At 41.6% G+C, this 13,931-nt stretch overlaps 1 protein-coding gene across 1 annotated transcript; it reads right to left on the reverse strand.

The window, feature by feature from the left end:
- Positions 1–3,937: 3,937 nt before the first annotated feature.
- LOC122814508 (keratin-associated protein 10-6-like) lies at positions 3,938–5,401 on the reverse strand. The gene has a single exon (XM_044087081.1). The coding sequence runs from the start codon at positions 5,399–5,401 to the stop codon at positions 3,938–3,940; it is 1,464 nt and encodes a 487-aa protein (XP_043943016.1).
- Between the last annotated feature and the right edge of the window lie 8,530 nt (positions 5,402–13,931).

A 13,931-nucleotide genomic window follows, 5' to 3' on the forward strand; every position in this document is an offset into this window, starting at 1 on the left:
GGGCACGAGTTTCTGGACTGAAGTGTTTTTTTTTTTTTATGTTTCTGGTCTTTTCCACTTTTACACGCAATGTTTTAGCTAATATTTGAAAGCCTAGAGGGGAGAGGTGCAGACCATCCCTGGCAAAGCAGCATGCTTTGTTGACCATCTCCTTCCATGCTGACAAATATTGCACCCCCCTTAGAATAACACCAGAAACTAAGCCAATTATTAAATTCAATCAACTTTTGTTCATATTGTGTCATCATCCTTTGAGAAGGCAAAATGCTGCTCAGTGCTAGGCTCATACCAGCCTGAGACACATATTCTGAAAGCTCCATGATGTCTCTCTTCATATCGTCTAGGGAGGTATGTCTCAGGTCATTTACTCCCACATGGACTATGACTGAGTCATATCGGTACTTGTGGTCCAATGACTCGAGTGCATGCATAATGTGGCAGATCCTAGCCCCTGATAAGCAACTCACAGTGACTTTCTCCTTACTCAGCCTGGTGAGAGGGACATCAGTGTGTCTCACGATGGAGTCTCCTATGACTAGAATGTTAGATTGTATGGTGGCTTGCCCTATGGGCTTAGAGGTAGAGGCTCCATGAGATGTAGCTCTGTGTGTTGATGTGGGTGTTATTTTGAAAGAGTGCATTTGGGGCTGCTGAAGGTATTTGTTATATGTACTTCTTCTAGGTCTTTGTTGTTTAGGAAGGTTACATTTAAGTGCCTGAGTATATGTGGGTCGATATGTCTGCTTTGAAGTGTGTGTGATGGGTGCAGCATGTGTACTACTGACAACTTATTGACATTAGAAGTACTCTTATGTGAGAGCTTTACCCCCAATGACATTGTGTAAATGCATCTCTCATACCATATCAGTTTGTTTGAGAATTAACTGGTTATCAGTAAACATGAAGCAATTTCTACATTGCCTGAGGATGCCTATATCCACCAAGTGGGTAACAGAAACTGTGGAAAAGGAAAGTTCATATCCATGACAACAGACCCTTTTTTATTGATTAGACAGTTGGAGTGAGAATATCAATTAATGTCACTAGTATCTGGTTTGCAACTATGGGGACAGTGCTTGTCACTGCAAACTAGTTGTCCACTGTGCAACTAAGTAATGTAGAAATCTCAGTTGTGCTTTTACAGGAAAATGTCACTCAAAGCGGCAGAGTCTGTACAGAGCACTGCCAAACACTTGAGGGGAAACTAATCCGTGGACCCTGAAAATTTAAGGATGATGTATTTAGGCAGATATTCTGAAGTTAGAAACAAATCAAGCAGTACTTACTGAAAACAAAGAATTAGCTTGTCAAGAATGATGAAAAGAGGGGAGTCACCTGAATGGCTGCTACTAATGCTGGTCTCATCACAGCTTCACTCTGTTGGGATACAATACTCCTTTGCTTCTTTTCTCACCAGAAGCAAAACATTAGCACCTATCTCTTGGTAAGAAGCAGGTCACGGCCTGTGTGGTGACCCACAGTCTTGTCCCAGATTATGCAAGGGTCTGTAGTCTTGTTGTAGCCTTTTCCTGGTAGATGCCTTAAATAGCAACCAGACCAATCAGAAACATTAAGCACAGACATTCACTGTCCAACCAGAAACTGTCAGAAATCAATGCACTCTGCTCCTTATATCACCAGGAACCGAATACAAGCACACATTCCAAACGGTCACCTATAAAGCAGTTATTAGGCTTTCTGGTGATCAGCAGCCTCCAGGAAATAATGTAACTGCACTCCTTCTCTCACCAGGAGAAAACAGAAGCACTGATCCCAAGATGCCTACTGAAAGGCAGAATGTGGGGTCTCCAGTAACTGGTGGTCTTGCATTAGATGTTTAAAGGTAAGATAAAAATAATGGATTAATATCCTAAACACTGCAGTGTGCACTAAGCAGTTAGATGTGAAAGGGTGTAACAGGTTTTAGCTGTCGAAGTGCAGAGCCACTAATTTTAAAAGAGCAAGATAGATTGAAAGGGGGTGGGCACTTTTGTATTCTGGTTCTGTGGAAGACTATGTTGGAAGACTCAGCAGCCTGTTTTTTCACAAGAGGTTTTTCTTGGATGGTACTACCGTTATGAATTTAATACTCAAACTGTTTAAGGTGGTGCGCTGTTACAACTCCAGTCTTGTTCTTTCAACACTCGGCAGCCTGTTTTTTCACTACAAGATGTTTTCCTCAAAGGTACTGTTGTTGTGAATTTATTACTGAAATTGGTTTAAGGACAGTGTGCTTTTTGATTCTGACAACACTATGTGAACTTCTTTTGTATTTTCAGTTTGTAAGGAATTTCTTTACTCTATGTAGGGTTCCTAGTTTTGGATGGGTTTTCACTATGATGTTGTGTATATGTTAATCAAATTTAAGATTGGCATCCCAAGTAGTTTGTATGTGAGGTAACTTATATCATAGTATTATTTAAGGAAGAAATTAAATGTTCTGTTTTAAGAAATCTTTGCCTGGTAGTTTGGTTCTGTGTGAGAGGCAGACACTTAAATTAGCTAAGCTCATATTTCACATGTTTTTCATTGGCTAATTTGAATGGTCTCCTGAGTGATACTTAACTGCAAAGTGAAACTCTGGGCCTTTGTCTTTTTCTGAAGGATTTCAAGCCTGCATAAAGTATTCCATTGTGGTGATTCTGTGCTAGGGTGCTAAGGTGCAGGGGTTTCCCACACACCCTCCTGTTTGTTGGTCTTATTCTTAAACCTGGTGATTTTAAGCTTCCCATCCTGACTGTAAATTGAGCTTAATAAGATCCTCCCACACTGCTGTTATCTCGAGTGTTTTATTTGAATTATTTATTTGCCTTTCCTTGTGCTTATATTGAAAAAGTGCATTTTGCCTCTTATTGTCTGTTGTACCGATTTACTTCATCTGAATTCATTATCTAGCTAGTTATTGGATAAAGTAGTGTATTTTTACACTCTATCAAGCATTTGTCCTCTCAACAAGGTCAGTGGATTTTCCTTCTAGTGCACTGGGAGCAGGGCCAATGCTAGCATTTTGGGGGCCCCCAGCAAGTTTCAACTTGGGGGCCCTACTCAGGAGAATTTAAAGTGTGACCATAATACCGTCATGCCCCTTCCCTGTCAAGCTCATCAAGCACCATTTAACGATCACTGTATAGTGTCACTACATTCAGACCATTAAAGATACAGATATGATTTAAACGCCCTTTCTTCATAATCTCATACAAGCTAGTGTTTATAATGATACCATGCAATTTTCAGAAACAGAACTGTCAGAAAACAATATATATAATTTCAGTTGAGATATTTCCCTGTGGCATTGTTACAGTAAGGCAAATAAAGCAGAGTTTACTGAAATAAGTGAAGACTGAAATGTTTGACTATTATTGCCTGAGTATGTTTCCGCATGTAGGGAATCCCTATGACAGATTCATAAAGGTCATAGATCAATACATCCACTCCTCTTCCCACATGGAAATGTCTGCAACATTGTAGCATTGGAGTTTTCACCAATCCTGGTGGGAGGCTGAAGAGGGTCAGTAGACTAGTCTGCCTACTTGGTTAACAAATAGTAAACAAACAAAAAAAACCCCAAGAACATGATATCTGTAATGAAATCTGTAACTGCAATCCTCTTAGTGGAAGGAGCTTCTAATCTTTGAAGTTTTAAAGAGAAATATAAATCTTGAAAATTACGCTTTCTTAATGACAGTACAGGTCCAGTCATTGACTTATATCAAAGTTCATTTATTGCATCGGGTTATCTGGTTGAGTTAGTATATTTCATGGGTGAGGAGGGGCACAACCCTATTGAATTAGAGATAAGAGGCTTATTTTGATGGAGAAGGAAAACAGGTGTATGCATGCTGTTAATTCCAGGTAGATCTTGTGGCTGTTTAATTAATAGGGTGCATTCTGACCTCTGCTTGAGTCTGAATTTTTTTTCATTAGTGACATTTATTTTTCACATTAGCTTCCTAAGGGTGGTGCTAGCTCCCTCAGTGACATGCTCCAGGACTAGACTTTCAAATAGAACCGAGTAAAACATTGCATAATATACTATACGGAGGCCACCTCTGTGCAAATAACTGCAAGGTACAGATGTAGTACAATGACATTCATTAACAAAGGAATCACAGCAAGGTGCAGATGTAGCACAATGACCTTCATTAACAAAGGCATCACAGCAAGGTACAGATGTAGTACAATGACCTTCATTAATGAATGCATCACAGCAAGGTGCAGATGTAGCACAATGACCTTCATTAACAAAGGCATCACAGCAAGGTACAGATGTAGTACAATGACATTCATTAACAAAGGAATCACAGCAAGGTGCAGATGTAGCACAATGACCTTCATTAACAAAGGCATCACAGCAAGGTACAGATGTAGTACAATGACATTCATTAACAAAGGCATCACAGCAAGGTACAGATGTAGTACAATGACCTTCATTAACAAAGGCATCACAGCAAGGTACAGATGTAGTACAATGACCTTCATTAACAAAGGCATCACAGCAAGGTACAGATGTAGTACAATGACCTTCATTAATCAATGCATCACAGCAAGGTACAGATGTAGTACAATGACATTCATTAATGAAGGCATCACAGCAAGGTGCATATGTAGCACAATGACCTTCATTAACAAAGGCATCACAGCAAGGTACAGATGTAGTACAATGACCTTCATTAATGAATGCATCACAGCAAGGTACAGATGTAGTACAATGACCTTCATTAATGAAGGCATCACAGCAAGGTACAGATGTAGTACAATGACCTTCATTAACAGAGGCATCACAGCAAGGTACAGATGTAGCACAATGACCTTCATTAACAAAGGCATCACACCAAGGTACAGATGTAGTACAATGACCTTCATTAATGAATGCATCACAGCAAGGTACAGATGTAGTACAATGACCTTCATTAATGAATGCATCACAGCAAGGTACAGATGTAGCACAGTGACCTTCATTAACAAAGGCATCACAGCAAGATACAGATGTAGTACAATGACCTTCATTAGTGAAGGCATCACAGCAAGGTGCAGATGTAGCACAATGACCTTCATTAACAAAGGCATCACAGCAAGGTACAGATGTAGTACAATGACCGTCATTAATGAAGGCATCACAGCAAGGTGCAAATGTAGCACACTGACCTTCATTAACAAAGGCATCACAGCAAGGTACAGATGTAGTACAATGACGTTCATTAATGAAGGCATCACAGCAAGGTACAGATGTAGCACAATGACCTTCATTAACAAAGGCATCACAGCAAGGTACAGATGTAGTACAATGCCCTTTATTAACGGAGGCATCACAGCAAGGGATAGATAGTACAATGACCTTCATTAACGAAGGCATCACATCACGGTACAGATGCAGTACAATGGCTTTCATTAATGAAGGCATCACAGCAAACTACAGATGTAGTACAATGACCTTCATTAACGAAGGCGTCACAGCAAGGTACAGATTCATAGGTTCATAGGTAGGTACTAGGCTATTGGCCCTAGGGCCTATATAAGCCTAGCCAAAGGTACCCTGGCTTTCGTCACCCAAGAAAATTATTTTCCTGTACCACTGTCGAGCAGAGCCACAGAAGTGATCCCTGGGGTGAATTTCATATCTCCCATCCAATCATCAAGATTTTTCTTGAAGAGTGCTGATGAGGAGCTTTGTTTGATATAGATAGGTAGTTTGTTCCAGAGTATGGGAAGTCTCTGGGACAGGAATCTATCCTTCCAGCATGTTCTGTTTATTGTGGTGACAAGGTTTAGGTCCCAAGAACGTGTAGCTCGTAGGGATTGGGAATTGCTTTAAGTGGAGCATGTCTAAAAGCTCTGGGTTTGACATAGCTTTGTGTGTTAGGCAGAGATCGTCTCTGGGTAGGCAATATGCAACGGAGTAAAGCTGCAGTTTTTTGAGATGGTCTGCATAGGGTATCTGTTTGAGGCTGGTAATCCTCTTTGTGAGGTATTTCTGTGGCCTTTCCAGTTGTTGTAGATGTCTTGTGAGGTACATAACAAAAGGGGCATTGTATTCTATAATGGGTCTAATGAGTGATGAGTAGAGGGGAACAATGACCTCTTTTTTTCCTGGATGAGAAACCCTTTTGTGAAGAGGTGTGCCACGTAGAAGGATTTCCAGACTACTGTGGCGATGTGATTATCAAAGGAGAGACTACTGTCCACCTGTGTCCCAAGGTCTCTTATCACACTTTTGGTATTAAGTAGACTAACACCTATGTCGTAGTTCATGGGTATTGAGTTTTTACCAAAAGGGATGACAATGCACTTTTTGGCATTGAGCTTGAGGCCATGGCTTTGACACCAGGCATCTGTCTCAGCGAGGCCCTTTTGTAGGATGTCCATATCTTTTGGAGTTTTGATTATGGCTCCTAGTTTGCAGTCATCTGTGAACTTCATTAGCCAAAGGCCTTCTGTGTTGGCCTGTACTTCAGAGAAGTAGATACCAAACAGGAGAGGACCCAGGAATGGACCCTGTGGTACTCCACTTGTCACTGGTCTGAAGTTGGATTTGGAGTCTACTACTTTCACAGTGTGGGTTCTGTCAGTGAGCCAGTTGGCAACCCATCTTGTGACATAGGGAGTTATACCAAGTTTAGTGAGTTTATCTATAATTCCAGAGTGGGGGATGGTGTTGAAAGCCTTGGCGAGATCTGGATAGGCTGTGTGAACCACCTTACTCTCATCTACGGCTTTGGTGACTGCTTCAAAGAAGTCTATCAAGTTTAGGAGACATGATCTGCCTTTTGCAAACCTGAACTGGGTGGGGTCCTGAGTTTGAAGATTACCAATGTCGTTGTTTATAAGTTCCATGATGATACGTTCCATAGCCTTGCAGACCAGGCTTGTTAGGCTAATGGGGCGGTAGTTTCTGGGGTCTGTGGTGGCTCCCCCTTTGTGGAGTGGGATAACTGTCACTGTGCGCCATTCAGTGGGCACATAGCCTGAGATGAGGCTATGATTGAATTACTTAGGTGGGGTGCCAGTTCGTTCTGTCGTTCATGTAGAACACAGTCTAGAATGTCATCAGGTCCCATGGATGCTGTGTTCTTGGCTTTGGATAGTGTGTTTTTTACCTGTGTAGCCGTGATTACAGGAACTTTGCATTCTTCTGATATAGAGATGGGCCCTTTAGGGAATGACAGGGGGTAAAGTTAGCACTCAACCTATCTGCCAGGATGTTGGCAATATCAGTTGGTTCTGTATATTTAGTGCCATTGTGCTGTAACTCAGAGTAGATCTGAGTGTTGCCATTGAGATTCTTGACATAGCTATAGAATGCTTTGTGGTTGTCCTTAGAGTCAGTGGCGATTTTGTTTTCATAACTAGCTTTGGAGGATTTTATGAGGGATCTCAGCTTCTTACTGAGGCTGACCAGGGAGGTTCTCCAGTCATGGGATTTTACACTTTTTTGCAACAGTTTCTTTCTTCTGTTGTAGAATGTATTTATGGCAGGGGACCACCAGATTGGCTTCCTTTTTTTGGAGGATAGCATCTTGGTACAGTTAGGGATTGCACAATCCATGCACTCATGTAAGTGCTTATGAAGTGCATTTGTGTAGGATTCAGCAGTCATACCTCTATTGTCTGTCAGCATGGGTGTTGTGAAGTTTGCCACTTCTGTCTTAAGAAGTGTGAAGTTGGCTTTGGAGAAATTTTTTACTGTGGTTTCCCTAATGGGGGGTGGGGACGGGATGTGGATGTCTAGGGTGATTAGCTTGTGGTCGGATCTGACCAACAAGGAATTGACCTCTTCTGTGGAGCACCAGTTGCCCATGTTGTTAATAACCAGATCTAGGATATTGCTGCCCCTGGTGGGGGTGTGGATAAGTTGATCCATGGCACTGGAATTTATGAATTCCAGAAAACGTTGAGCACAAGAGTTGGTACATGAGTAGTTTTCCCAGTTAATGGTAGGGTAGTTGAAATCGCCCATTATTAGGGTGTTAGGTTGTACCCTAATATTTTCCAGTGTATTAAGAAATGAGGAGTGGGAATCCTGGGGCATGGTGTGGGATCTGTAGCAAGCTACAATGTGGATTGCGGTCTTGCCCAGAGTTAGTTGCACTTGGATAATCTCGGATGCATTATGCTGAGCAACTAGCCTGGAGGTGTGGATATCCTTAATGAATATGGACACACCTCTGCCTTTAGTGTTTCGGTCCAGGTTAGGTGGCCAGAAGGTGTGGTATAAATTATAGAGTGGTATTGCAGGGGTACGCTCTGGAGCCTTGAACCAGGTCTCTGTCACCGCACAGATGTCGATGTTCCCCATTTTAAGGAGTGCCTCGAGTGAATGCATTTTGAGGTTTAGACTTCTAGCATTGAGTAGCAATACCCTCACATTCTTCTTGCCTGTACCTGTTAGGGTGGTGAATTTGTCATTTGAACCTTGCCTAAAAAAAGGCACTATAGGGGTGGCTAGAGCCTTAGCCAGTATCCAGAATCCCAGGGGCGACAGGTGCAGGCCATCTCTGGCAAAGCATCATGGTTTGTCGATCATGTCATCCCAGGCAGACAGATAATGGATCCCCTTAGAATGACACCAAAAGCTTAGCCAATTGTTGAAGTCAATCATTTTGTCCTTGCACTGTGGTATCATTCTGGGTGATGGCAGGATGCTACTAAGGGCTAGGGTCATACCTGCCTGGGCTACAAGATCGGACAGCTCCTCCATGTCCCTTTTCATGTAGTCCAAGGAGGTATGTCTCAGGTCATTCACACCAACATGGACAATGACAGAGTCATATTTGTACTTGTTGTGGAGTGACCTGAGTGCATGCATTATGTGGCGGATCCTGGCACCCGACAGGCAGCTGACAGTAATTTTCTCCTTATTTAACCTGGTGAGTGGAACATCAGTGTTCCTGACTATAGAGTCACCTATGACTAGAGTGTTGGGTACGCTGTTATGCCTTGTGGGCTGTGGTTGAGTGGCACACTGAGTTTGTGGGCTATGTGTCATTTGGGTTGTGTTGGGGGGTGGAGGTTGCTTGTGTTTCTGCTTTGGAGGTCCCTGTTGTTTGGGCAGGTTTTTACTGAGAGCCTCCGTGAATGTAGATGTGTGTGTTTTGTGTTTCTATGTGTGTGTGTTTTGGTGGTGTAGGTTTTGAGGGACTGTGTGCTGAGTGTGGTGTGGTGCAAGTGTTTACCTTCTTCTCTTGATTGTCTAGTCCAGTTTTGGGTGAAGAGAGCTTTGCTTCCAGTTTGGCTATATAGGTGCATCTCTCACAGGTTGTAGTGTTGGGTGGTAGGAGGAGAGGGTTGTCTGTGTACATGAGGCAATTACTGCATTGCCCCAAGATGCCCAGATTCATCAGTTAGACAGGAAAAAACACCGGGAGCTGACCCTTAGACATGCCTGGATAGGTGCTTATTTGTTAAGTACTAGAAACTGTTTTCCTCTAGACAGTGAGGAAAGTTGAGTGCTGTAGTAATTTGTAGCTTATTTAGTGCTTACAATAAGTTCTGAACAAGTGCTGAGCTCAAAGAAACAGACTTGACTGCTGAAACAAAAAACTGGCTAGTTCTAAGAAACAAAATTAAGCTAGAAGGCTTCCCTCCAATACAGAAAGGCTTGGGGGCCTAGAAGCCTACAAATAGTCCTGGACACAGCAAATCTATATCCAGACTAGACTACCCACAGGAAAGGCAGGAAACAAGCTTAGAAAGTTTTTTATTTATTTATTTTTTTTAGTGGAAAGAGAGAAAGGAGTAGCAGAAACTAAGCTGATTGGCCTTCTCAAATGTTCTCCCTGTACTGGGTAGAATGAGGTAATGACACTAGACTGGGAGGAGGGTCCCAGATCAAATTTACAGTAGGGGCGGGCAACTGCAAAGCCACCAATGATAAGAACAGCATACCAATAGGGAGGGTGGGAAACAAACTGCAGAATGTTTCTCACAGCAGAAAAGCAGTAGTGAGCCTTTAAATGACAGTTTTAAACAGCTAAAGGAGCCTCTAGAGAAAGCTTTTAACTGCAAACAAGTTATCAGAAACAAACAACCCAACAGATGCTTACTAAAAGTGGACAATTTCCAGTTAATACCGCACACACAGTGAAACTAGCTAGAAAAATATACAGTACACAAAGTGCTATAAACAACTCAAACAAAATAAGCAAAAAAACAGGATACTTAATGTTATATATTATAGATCCAAGTTTGCTCAGTGTCCTTCCTTCAATTAGCTCAGTGTGAAATGGCAGAAACACTCACAACTTAACTTCTTAAGTAACAGAAAGTTGAAACCTGAGACAACTTTTAAGAAAAAAAAGCTCAAAAGAACCAATGCGGTGCTTAGTCTAAGCTGTAGTCCAGGTGACCTGATTCAGCCAATGACCTTATACAATTCTCTCTCACTGAAATGCCTGATGGCTTTGGCTAAACCAAGATGTCCCTGAATATGTGCTCAGACACACAGCCTCCACAAACACTAGGCCCAAATACAAGCCTGAATATGGATAATGCTACAAATATCACCACTACTTAGAAACAAATTGCAGAAATGTTTCTCACAGCTGAAAAGCAGCAGTGAGCCTTTAAATGAAAGTTTTAAACAGCTAAAGGAGCCTCTAGAGAAAGCTTTTAACTGCAAACAAGTTATCAGAAGCAAACAACCCAGCAGATGCTTAATAAAAGTGGACAATTTCCAGTTTATACCTCACACACAGTGAAACTAGCTAGAAAAATATACAGTACACAAAGTGCTCTAAATAACTCAAACAAAATAAGCAAAAAAACGGGATACTTAATGTTATATATTATAAATCCGAGTTTGCTCAGTGTCTTTCCTTCGATTAGCTCAGTGTGAAACAAAGACCTTCATTAACAAAGGCATCACAGCAAGGTACAGATGTAGTGCAATGACCTTCATTAACGAAGGCATCACAGCAAGGTACAGATATAGCACAATGATCTTCATTAATGGAAACATCACAGCAAGGTACAGGTGTTGTACAATGACCTTCATTAAGGAAGGCATCACAGTAAGGTACAGATGTAGTACAATAACCTTCATTAACGAAGACATCACAGCAAAGTACAAATGTAGTACAATGACCTTCATTAACAAAGGCATCACAGCAAGGTACAGATGTAGTACAATGACCTTCATTAACGAAGGTATCATAGCAATGTACAGATGTAATACAATGGCCTTCATTAAGGAAGTTATCACAGCAAGGTACAGATGTAGTACAAAGACCTTCCTTAACGAAGGCATCACAGCAAGGTACAGATGTAGCACAATGACCTTCATTAACAAAGTCATCACAGCAAGGTACAGATGTAGTACAATGACCTTCATTAATGAAGGCATCACAGCAAGGTACAGATGTAGTACAATGACCTTCATTAACAGGCATCACAGCAAGGTACCCATGTAGCACAATGACCTTCATTAATGAAGGCATCACAGCAAGGTACAGATGTAGTACAATGACATTCATTAATGAAGGCATCACAGCAAGGTACAGATGTAGTACAATGACCTTCATTAACGAAGGCATCACAGCAAGGTACAGATGTAGCACAATGACCTTCATTAACGAAGTCATCACAGCAAGATACAGATGTAGTACAATGACCTTCATTAACAAAGGCATCACACCAAGGTACAGATGTAGTACAATGACCTTCATTAATGAAGGCATCACACCAAGGTACAGATGCAGTACAATGACCTTCATTAACAAAGGCATCACAGCAAGGTGCAGATGTCATATTTGTACTTGTTGTGGAGTGACTTGAGTGCATGAGTTATATGGCGGATCCTGGCGCCTGACAGGCAGCTCACTGCAATTTTCACCTTGTTCAGCCTGGTGAGTGGGACATCAGTGTGCCTGACTATAGAGTCAGCTATGACTAAAGTGTTAGGTACATTGTCTTGCCTTAGGGCCTGTTGTTGGGTGACACACTGGTGTTGTGAGCTATGTGACACTTTGGTTGTGATTGGTGTTTGTGTTTAAGCTTTGGAGGTCCTTGTTGCTTGGGCAGGTTACAGTTAAGGGCTTCTGCATATGTGGATTTAGTGTTGTCATGTGTGGGTGTTGGTGTGAGTTTAGAAGGGCTATGTGTTGCTTGAGGTGTAGTGTGGGTGTTAACCTTCTCCTCTTGACTGTCTAGCACAATCTTGGGTGGAGAGAGCTCTGCTTCCAGTTTGGCTATGTAAGTGCATCTCTCACAGGTTGTAGTGTTGGGTGGTAGGAGGAGAGGGTTGTCTGTGTACATGAGGCAATTACTGCATTGCCCCAGTATGCCCATATTCACTAGGTGGACAAGAGAAATCACTGGAAGTGTACCCTTGGACATGCTTGGTTTGGTGCTTTTTTGGAAATGTACAGGAGCTGTTTTCCCTTCCCTTAGCAAGGTACTTTGCAATTATAGGCTGTTTAGTGCCTATGATTAATTTCTCTTTATTAATAAGGAGAGTTGAGTGCTTGCATCAGTTTAAGACTTCCTAGTACTTTCCAGCAGGTATTAAAGCAAGTGCTACTCACATGGATGCTTAAAGGTAAGATGAAAAAAAAAGGTTTATCCTAAACACTGCAGTGTGCACTAGAGAAGTTAGATGTGAAAGTAGGTAACTTAAGTTTTACCTGTCTAAATGTTTTAGTGGAGAGTCACTATTATTAAAACAGCAAGATAGATTGAAAAGGGGGTGATCACTTTTGTGTTCCGGTACAATGGAATACAGTAGAATGGTCAATAAATTTAAATAGTTGAAGGGGAGTGATTTCACAACATGATAATTTTGTGCTTACTCACACAAGCCAGTGATAGCAGAGAGGAAATGAGATATATGGTCAAATTAACATAAGAGGCAGGCAACTAGAAAGACAGGTACAGATGTAGTCCAATAACCTTCATTAATGAAGGCATCACAGCAAGTTACAGATGTAGTACAATGACCTTCACTAAAGAAGGCATCACAGCAAGGTACAGATGTAGCACAATGACCTTCATTAATGAAGGCATCACAGCAAGGTACAGATGTAGTACAATGACCTTCATTAACAAAGGCATCACAGCAAGGTACAGATGTAGTACAATGCCCTTCATTAATGAAGGCATCACACCAAGGTACAGATGCAGTACAATGACCTTCATTAACAAAGGCATCACAGCAAGGTGCAGATGTAGCACAATGACCTTCATTAAGGAAGGCATCACAGCAAGGTACAGATGTAGTACAATGACCTTCATTAACAAAGGCATCACAGCAAGGTACAGATGCAGTACAATGACCTTCATTAACAAAGGCATCACAGCAAGGTGCAGATGTAGCACAATGACCTTCATTAACAAAGGCATCACACCAAGGTACAGATGTAGTACATGACCTTCATTAACAGAGACATCACATCAAGGTACAGATGTAGTACAATGACCTTCATTAAGGAAGGCATCACAGCAAGGTACAGATGCAGTACAATGACCTTCATTAATGAAGGCATCACAGCAAGGTGCAGATGTAGTACAATGACCTTCATTAACAAAGGCATCACACCAAGGTACAGATGGAGTACAATGCCCTTCATTAATGAAGGCATCACAGCAAGGTACAGATGTAGTACAATGACCTTCATTAATGAAGGCATCACAGCAAGGTACAAATGTAGTACTATGACCTTCATTAACAAAGGCATCACATCAAGGTACAGATGTAGTACAATGCCCTTCATTAATGAAGGCATCACAGCAAGGTACAGATGTAGTACAATGACCTTCATTAATGAAGGCATCACAGCAAGGTACAAATGTAGTACTATGACCTTCATTAACAAAGGCATCACATCAAGGTACAGATGTAGTACAATGCCCTTCATTAATGAAGGCATCACAGCAAGGTACAGATGTAGTACGATGACCTTCATTAACAAAAGCATCACAGCAAGGTGCAGATGTAGCAC

The sequence above is a fragment of the Protopterus annectens genome, chromosome 10.part0 (genome assembly GCF_019279795.1).
Source record: "Protopterus annectens isolate FY-2018-M chromosome 10.part0, PAN1.0, whole genome shotgun sequence".
Taxonomy (NCBI): domain Eukaryota; kingdom Metazoa; phylum Chordata; order Ceratodontiformes; family Protopteridae; genus Protopterus; species Protopterus annectens.